Below are 9,663 nucleotides of genomic sequence, written 5' to 3'. Positions count from 1 at the left end.
AAACATGAAGCAAAAAGGAAACTGACAACCGAAAGCTTCTAAGATTAATATAACTTTTATCTGCCATTAACTAAGTAAACATATTGTCACTTCTGCATACATCAGCTAAAGTTTCCAAGTGCTAACAGGTTATAGCTTCAGTTTGTTAAATAATTTGATGAAGGATTTAAAGGCCCAGAAAACTACTCAACACCTATGTTGCTGTTTCTCTATTTTAAAACAGAATTGTCTTAATTTCTTCATTTTTATTCAGCTAAATTCCATTACAGGCAAGTTTTGCTAGATTCCCATTTATCTTTGTTTTAAAAAAAATTTTTTTTCCCAGTAGCTTTGTAATTTAATAATGTCACAGATTTTTAAAGCTTCTTGTTTGGAAGGTCTAGGAATTTAATTATGCAACCCAAGAACACTTAAATATTGCAGAAAATGTTTTAGTGCTTTGTGGTGGTACATTTTTAATGCTCTCTGGAGGAGTACATTTATATTAAGGATATATGTGACAAGTTTTTGAGTAAATTGCCTTTTATATTTCTTATACATATTTTTAAATCAATAATTATTTCATGAAAGTGTTAAAGATGATTGGTAAATCACCAACAAATTAAAATGTTTCTCTAGACTTATTTAAGAAACTTTTCATTCTGGTTTTATTTTTCATTAGATCATAAAAGAAAACTTTAAATACACAATATCCTCATTCTGTCTTAGGTTTCATCAAATAACTAAATGATACTGTCCATGAAAAATAACTACCAAAAGAAGTGGTTCAAAATTTTGGATTCAAACTGTTCTTCTTGTACATTTCACATAATTGAGCATAGATGATAAAGTTTAAAAGTTAAGAAGAAGTTTATGGGTCATCCAACTTCATCCTCCCATCATCCATGACAAGTAATCCTGCTTTTACTGGCTCTTCCAGAACAGGAAATACATGCTGTGGTCTGGGTCATCTCGCAGGGAGAACTGGCACCTGCAGTGTTCTCTAGTCACGTCTCATGTCTCCATTCTACTTCTGATTGCATTCTGGAGGACTGACAGCCACAGGAACTTATCCTCCTCGACCTCTGTAGCACAAATCCATTCACATTGTGGACCCTGAAGAATAAATGCATTCTTGATATCTGTAAAAATATTTGAGATACACTAATTAATCTTTGCAGGTAACAAAAGAAAAAGAGAAAATGTTTTAATATTCAAGAATTGACCAACTCATCTTTAAGAATTTTTGGAAAACTAGAAAGGGATTCAAACAAATACAAATCCAGTTTAGAATATAACTTCCTAAAATTACTGAATAATTCAAATATAATCTAAAATGATCTTGTCTTTATAATTGTTTAATCGTAATTAGCAGTTATCTTTAAAGACTAAGTGACAGATGATGTAATGTTCTGTAATTCCTTGGCTCAGCCACTCCAGAAGGACCTGGAATCAATAAGGGTCTTTACTAATCGCTATTGTAGATAGAGATGGTGAGAGTGAGGCCTAGACAACCTTGGTATGAGGGCCCATGACAGAATTAAGCCAACTCTTTAGCTGAGTGCCCACGGTCTATCAGGTTACTTAATGGGGTTTTGACGTAGGGCAGAGCTGATTAAAGGGAGCTGAAAGGAGACATGTCATACACACTTTAACCATACCCAGTGGTTATAGGTGACTAGCCCATTTTACCTGAGTTTGACTTTGGAGTGGAAGTATTTCACATTTTTTCTCAGATTTAAAATGGGGCTTATGCTAATGGGAAGCAGCCCTTTTTAGATTAGGTCCTTCTCTGAGCTCTTGGTTCCAGCTTTACCCTTAAGTCCTGCCTTTACATGCAGTAAGAAATATTGGAATGAGAGGCGTTACATTTAGGTGGTCTGGCCTAACAAATACAGGAAAGAGATATGGATCCTTTTAAGGTTGGAAGTAGAGTGCAGGATAATAACTAAAAATAGGCACAGTAGGTTTAAGTAGGATTTCTTTTTGTAACATGATATTTCTGTTCAAGTTATTATGAATGAAATGTTTAAGTTACTAAACATCCTTTGCGAATCTGTTGATTCCTTTATAGAACTCCCAATTTAAATATGAACTTAAGGAAGAAATGGTACAGTCAAATCTGTAATAATCACTTGTCCTAGTAGAATGGAAAATTAATGGATAAAAGTCTAAAACTAACACCTACAAGCAGTATGGAGTAGCGGTTGGGGGCTCAAGCTCATGTGCAACTGCTTCAGAGAACTCCAAGATGATGTGAGGGTCGTGCCTCCCCTTGTGATTTTTGAAAGCTGTTTTCCTAGTATTAGTCTAGGGTGTGTGTCTGACACTGCCAGCAGTCCTTTCTTTTGCTATTTCAGAGGTAGATGAGAGTTTACATTAATGAAATCCTAACATTTGGGGAATTATTTGCAAGCTGGAAAATTATAATTCCAGTCCTTTTCCTACTTTTCTATTTTAATAGTTAACGAGCTTTATATAATATAGCTTTCTAAAGGTATTTAACTCTTGGAAGGAAAATACATACGTTTGGTGTCTGAAATATCTTCTACTAGTAACCTGTGAAGGGCCACTGACGCAATGAACTGGTAGGTTGATTTTGATGTCCTTTCAAATGGAGTGTGAGATGTGCCCCGACTAGAAACGAGCAGTGCATCGTTGAAGAGAAAAAGACTGAGATCGCGGGTGTGTTCATAGAGCCTGTGTTAAATGGAGAAGGGGGAGCTTTAGAAGGGTTCCATATGCATCCATATGTGCTTTTATCTTTACACTGAGAAGCCAGTAGTCAAGGCGTTCTCCCTGCTACAGACCTTTGGAATGGCTCTTTGAAGTTCTCAGTATGATCTTCCTGGTGTGAAAAATCCCTTCTCTGTCTCTCAGACCAATGCTGTGGGTGGGTCTCAAGTTTCCTGGTGGAGTGGTTTGAGCTTGTCCATTGGACGAGTATTCAGTCAGTGGGGGGGGGAATGGACGTTGACGTTTCCTTCTTTTATGACATGAATCACGCTGAAGCTGTGTTTTTAAATTTTTGTCAAATTTGGCATTTTGTGTTTGCTGTATTTGGGCAGTCTGGGGAAAATAAGTTTTTGTTGTATTTGGTCTCATCTTTAAGGGTAACAGGTTGGGGTAGAAAAATACACCAGAACCAATGTGGCACAAGGTGTCGTAAGTAGAAAGCAGGGAAAAGAAAAGCATTTAACTAGGTAGGAAATAAATAGAAACATTTCTAAAACTTTGATCAGAGGGAGATTAATAGGTAACAATGTACTTCATCAATATGAAAGATTAGAATTAAATAGCTCCTCATTTTCACTGAGGTTGCTACCATGGTCAACTGTGGGCTTATTTATCAACGGGCAAAATGTGTCCTCAGCCTCCATCTATACCCTCTTTGCTGGTCCGTTGTCAGAGCCAGGTCACCATGTTTGGTAGGTTTCGCTGTACTCTGGTATGGGCTATCTTGCGTGAGTACTCAGCAGAGCATCAAGCAAAAAGCATCACGTGCTGGGGAGGAGCTTGGGGGAGCCCCCACCTCATGTCCCCATGCCCCCCCTCATGTCCCCATGCCCCTACCTCATGTCCCCATGCCCCCACTTCATGTCCCCATGCCCCCACCTCATGTCCCCATGCCCCCCCCTCATGTCCCCATGCCCCCCCTCATGTCCCCATGCCCCCACCTCATGTCCCCATGCTCCCACCTCATGTCCCCATGCCCCCTCATGTCCCCATTCCCCCTCATGTCCCCATGCCCCCTCATGTCCCCATGCCCCCACCTCATGTCCCCATGCCCTCCCATGTCCCCATTCCCCACCTCATGTCCCCATGCCCCCACCTCATGTCCCCATGCCCCGCCATGTCCCCATGCCCCCACCTCATGTCCCCATGCCCCCCCAAACAGCAGTGGTTAAGTGAAGCAAGCTCAATGTTTTGATAGGAGGATAACCAAGAGTTTTTCTCTTGGAAGCATCAAGCAACCCTCAGGAAGTTACTCTAAGGAAGGAAGTCACTTTACTGGCTTATTCAAAGGAAGTCTTTTATTTTTTATCTTTACCATCTTTTTGTTTAGTTTTTAAATTGTCACTTTAGATCTACATATGATTTTACATAAATGCTAAAGTGCCATCAGTAGATACAGTTGGCTTTTTTAGTGTATTTTCTTGTTCCGTTTTTTCTTTTTGCTTGGCTCCCTCCTCCCTCCACTCAGGTCACGTAAGTTACCAAACTAGTACATATCTTTCCACTTTTGTTACCTGCTCAGGTAATCTCACACATATATACATAAACACATTACAGGTAGGTTGCCATTATTTTACAAAAAATGGTAATATTATCCATACTTTTTTCCTGCTTTTCTCACTCAGCAATGGAAATCACTTCAAGTTAACTGGTATGGCTTTAATTCATTGTTTTTACTGGCTAAATAATACTTCATAGTGTGGATGGACCATCATTTATTCAACTCTTCCCCTTCTGATGACATTTGCTTGGTTTACAGACTTGGGTCTTTTTCCTCCCTGCTTCCCTCCATCTGCCCCTCCTTTCGTTTGTTCTTTCTTTATTGCCCCTACCAGCAATGTTGGAATAAACGGATCCTTACATGTTATTTCTGTCAGATAGGATTCCCAAGGGTAGGTCAAAGGGTTTGACTGGTTGGTCAAAGGGTTTACGTATTTTTATCAAAGACTTCCAGATTGTTCTCCATTAAAGCCGCTATAATTCACATTTAGAATCCACTTTATTTGATAATGGCTCTGACTTGTACATAGTACAAACTTTAATGTGCATCTGAGTTCCCTGGATTCACATCAGGATTCACCTGCTTTTTACCTGGAGATTTTGTTAAAATTCAAATTTTGGTTCAGTAGAGCTAGAGTAGCCTGAGATTCTGCATTTCTGACCGCTCTCTGGTGATGCTGATATGCAGACCACACTATGAGAAGTGAGGCACTTGAGTCACTTATTACAACCATGCCTATGAGCTGGGCAAAGGACTGGGTCAGGGAGTTAAGACATTTTTAAGGTGTACTATACTTCAGGTTCAGCCCTTTGGAGAGTGTTGGGAAGTACAGGTTAAGTGTGATAAGACAGAAAGGCAGTGGTACCCAATCACCAGAGCCAACTCTTCCTTTTTCACACATTTCCTTCCCGTCTCTAGGTGATTACAATTTAGGCTGGAAGGAGTGTAATGCTTCACATATACTGATATCTTGCAAGAAACAGTGTTCTAGATCAAGTGGGTAGGTTATCCTGACAATAATGAAGCATATAGAACTAGGGGTGAGGGAGAGAGGAAGCAGGCAAGGGTGCATTTTCAGTGTGTGTGTAATGGGCTATACGTGGTGCATGGCCACTTTAAACAGGCAAAGGAACGCCACCCATATTCTTGCCCCTTACTGGGCAATATTTTTACCATATCACTGATAAGAGCAATTATTTCTACTATTCTGCCAGTTTAGAAAAATGTTTAACAGCTGTACTAAAACTGCTGTCTTATCTGAATTATCAGGGTATGTGCCTACAAGGGAGCTTTAAAGAAGTGGCTTTGAAAGGGGTGTTTGTTTTGCTAAATACGTGTTTAGTTTTTTCCTTGGAAGGGACAACATTAAGAGTAGAGGTAAATGAAAAAGAATTCCAATTTTGTGACCCACTCAGACCAGGTGAGTTGTTGGCCCACGAAGGGAAGGAGCAGGCACATGAACTTGGAGTTGAGGCCACTGGTAATTGGAAGGCATGAAGGAGGGAAAGGTAAACGCACACAGAGGCTTTTGTTATTTCAATCTGATTATGAGAGTGCTATTTAAAATATATATAAATTTCAGTTTTATCTAGAAAAAAGCTTTTCAAAAGCCTCTTACTAAATTAAGCCCCCATGATCTCCAACAATTTTCATCCAAAGACAAAAAACACCAGAACCTTTTTTTAAAAACTTAATTCTTCTACATATGTAAAAGCAAATAATTTCACCTTTCATATTGACATAATGGAGGAGCTGAAGTGGAATCTATGGCTCCTACGAGGGTTTCAGAAAGCCACTCTGCTCACATTCAAAAGAACCAATTGCAAGGGTAGAGTTTTTGCCCTGAACTTGGGTAGGATTTCTTTTCTTAGTCACAAATAGGTTCAATGACTCAGCAAAATGGAACAGGTCTACTATAGTTTAAATTCTTAACACCTTTCTAAAAATGTTTTGTTGTTAACTATTGCATTACCCAGCCCACAAGACAAAGTACCCAACTTCTATAACTAAATAAAACTTTAAGTTAATTTTCAGGACACAACCTTTGGCATAAACAGACAACCGCCAGCCATAGGTTTGTGAGCTGACCTGAGACCTAGCTCCAGCCATCCACACTCTGACTGGTGGGTCATAGTGGCTTTTTGTGTCCCCAAGGTAAGAGTCAATTCAGAGCCAGAGTCCAGTACCCCTGAGAAGTCTGGATGTTTCCCTTCTCCGGTGCATAGGTGCCTGGTAAATGACTGTAAGCCCCTTTGGGTAAGGCTAAAAGGAAAGTTTACAGTATGCATTTTTGTCAGGGTAGTAAGATTTTTCCTCAAGAGGACTCTAGGTCTGAGAAGTGGATGCCTCCATTTGGTGATTCAAGGCCAGGCCTCTGTTCACCAGCCCTAGAGGGTCCACTTTTGCACCTTTGGTGAAACCCCATTGGAAGAAAAACAAAAACATGCTTAAAAATCAGCAAGCTTAAAGTCACATAAATTAAAAGTAGTGTTTCTAAAAAACAATATTATAAAAGTTACAAGGTATATAAAAGTATCATAGAAGCTTAGCATACCAAAATTCTGTGGGCTGTGTCCACAGGGGGACAAATGCCTCCACATTTCCTAGCTCTAAAATGACTCTATGACTTCACCTCTACTCCAGAGTAAATTTTTTCATTTATAGTGCAAATATTCACTTGTTCTTTCTGTGTCACAGCTCTTGTTTATTAGTAATTTGTTCAGTACTTGTTGCCGTGTTTGTGAGTTTCCTATGAGAAAGACTCAGTTCATCTTTCCACCTGCTGGTCTAATCAGTGGACAAGGCACTGGTTGAATTCCAGACCAGCACTTGTTAGTTCTGTGACCTCAGACAACTTACCTAAGTTCTGATTCCCCACCCATAACACGGTTCCAGGCCCACCTGCCTCACCAGGTGATTGTAATGATTATATAAAATGAGAGAAGTTAAAATATATGGTAAACTGTTAAGCCTGATACTCATGGGCTCGGTATTACAGGTATAAATGTAAGCGGAGTTTCCACTAAGTGAGCAATCCCTAATGGAAGTCATGGGGATGGCATTTCTTGGGTTTTAAGTGACTTTCTAAACTTTCTAAAACAAGGTTTCTGGCTAAATTTTCTGTAATATCTTTTGGAATATGAACCTGTTTTGCATTTACTTAAATTCAAATATTAATCTAAAATTACATTTACATTTATTATTTCACAAATCATCACTGAGTTAGTGCCTATTTAAATATAAATGTACCTCATGATTAGAGTGTAAAATAATTTAGTATTCCATTATCTTCAAATTCCCAAACGTACTCTTTGTTCAAATACTGAAGACAGAAGCCTAAATTCTAATAATTGAGACTTCTGGTTTCTGGTTGGACATGTAAAAGGCTTGGAAGTCACGACTAATTGCTAGAGACTGAACTAGTTTAAGAGATGAAAAACTCCTGGAGGCCTAGCCTTAGGGGGACTCACCCCTCCCCACTTGCATAAAACTTGCATGAGTTATAGTTTAAGGAGTCCCAACATGTTCTCACTGTGAAGATCTATGAAAAATCCTCTCACTCTTCCTAATGGGAAGGGGAAAAGTAACCATTCTGAAACATGCCCAGAGAGTTCTGTTCTCCTTAGCAAAGGCCTGCCCTCAAAGGAAACTATTTAGCAGAATCTAACCAACAAGGGGAAAGGGAAATACCCAGCTCCATCTCCTTCTAGCCTTCCTGTCTCATCTTAGAGGTGAAAAAAAAAAGCTGAGAGGCACTTGTGAAGGTCATAGGCAGGGTTCACAGGCTCACTAAAAAACTAAGACCTAATCCTAGGACTACAGCACACTTCCCCTCCTCTCCCATCTTACTACCACATCAATAGGACTCCTTATAATAGCAAGGGATTACAGCTAAAAAGAACTACAAGGCTCAGGCCTTATTTAAGGGATCTCTAGGGAAACCCAATGACAATAGAGGAGACAAAAACAAGAATACCAGAGAAAATTGTAGCCTCTGACACCATGGCTACAACAAATAGTGAACACAGGTTAACATCTAGCCAGATAAACAGAAAACTTCACACTAAAGACCTATTTACCTCCGTTCCTTTTACCCAATACATCATGTCTAGCTTTCAACAAAAAATTACAAGGCATAGTAAGAGGCAAGAAATCAGTCTGATAAGACAGGGCAAGCATCAGAACCAGACTCGGATACAGCAGGGATGTTGTTGGAATTATCAGAACAGGAATTTAAAATAACAATGATACATAAGTTAAGGAGTCTAATGGAAAAAGTGGACAACATGCAAGAACAGATGGGTAATATAAACAAACAGATGGAAACTAAGAAAGAATTAAGAGGAAATTTTAGAAATCGAAAACAGTGTAACAGGGGCTGGGCCCGTGGCTTAGTGGTTAAGTGTGTGTGCTCCGCTGCTGGCGGCCCGGGTTCAGATCCCAGGCGCGCACCGACGCACCACTTCTCAGGCCATGCTGTGGCAGCGTCCCACATACAGCAACTAGAAGGATGTGCAACTATGACATACACCTATCTACTGGGGCTTTGGGGAGAAAAAAGGAGGAGGATTGGCAATAGATGTTAGCTCAGGGCCAGTCTTCCTCAGCAAAAAGAGGAGGATTGGCATGGATGTTAGCTCAGGGCTGAGCTTCCTAACAAAAAAAAAAAAAGAAAACAGTGTAACAGAAATGAACAATGCTTTTGATGGGCTCATCAGCAGACTGGACATTGCCAAGGAAAGCATGAAGATACGTCAACAGAAACTTTCCAAACTGAAAAGCAAAGAGAAAAAAAGACTGAAAAAGAAAGGAACAGAATATCCAAGACATGTGGGACAATTGCAAAAAGTGTACATATGTCTAATGGGAACATCAGATGGAGAAGAAAAAGTAATAGAAGAAATATTTGAAGTAAAAATGGCTGAGAATTTTCCAAAATTATTGATAGACACCAAACCACACGTCCAGGAAGCTTAGAGAATACCAAGCAGGATAAATACCAAAAGATCTACACCTAGGCATATCACATTCAAACTCTAGAAAATCAAAGACAAAGATAAAATCTTGAAAGAACCTAGAGAACAAAAAAAGCACCTCATCTATGGAGGAACAAGGATGCGAATTACATTGGAGGTCTCTTCCAAAACCATGCAAGCAAGAAGAGAGTGGAGTGAAATAAGTGTTGAAAGAAAAAACCCACCAACCTAGAATTCTGTAGCAAGCAAAATTATCTTTCAAAAGTGAAGCAGAAATAAAGACCCTCAGACAAACAAAAATTGAGGAAATTCATTGCCAGTAGTCCCCCCCAAACCGCCCCCCCAGCAAGAAATGTCAAAAGACGTCCTTCAGAGAAAAAGTAAATTTTGTAGGTCAGAAACTCAGACATACATAAAGGAACAGTGTTTGAGAATGAATATATGAAGGTAAAATAAATTCTAATAATCAAA

At 39.4% G+C, this 9,663-nt stretch overlaps 1 protein-coding gene across 7 annotated transcripts in view; it reads right to left on the bottom strand.

The window, feature by feature from the left end:
• The window catches only part of ECT2L (epithelial cell transforming 2 like), a 71,265-nt gene continuing 61,602 nt past the window's right edge, over positions 1–9,663 (bottom strand). For 4 of the 7 annotated variants that reach the window (XM_004422366.3, XM_087444187.1, XM_087444192.1 and 1 more), the window contains 2 exons: positions 2,507–2,679; positions 2–1,121 (listed from right to left, as the gene is read on the bottom strand). In XM_004422366.3, the coding sequence (XP_004422423.3) occupies positions 994–1,121; positions 2,507–2,679 (301 nt within the window). In that variant the 3' untranslated portion in view covers positions 2–993. Of the gene's footprint in view, positions 1,122–2,506; positions 2,680–9,663 lie in introns of all 7 variants that reach the window. The other 3 variants (XM_087444189.1, XM_087444190.1, XM_087444191.1) reach the window with 1 other exon arrangement.

The sequence above is a fragment of the Ceratotherium simum genome, chromosome 19 (genome assembly GCF_057802395.1).
Source record: "Ceratotherium simum simum isolate JZ-2026a chromosome 19, ASM5780239v1, whole genome shotgun sequence".
Classification (NCBI taxonomy): domain Eukaryota; kingdom Metazoa; phylum Chordata; class Mammalia; order Perissodactyla; family Rhinocerotidae; genus Ceratotherium; species Ceratotherium simum.
Note: the sequence above shows the minus strand (reverse complement) of the source record. Positions and strands in the feature narration are given on the sequence as shown.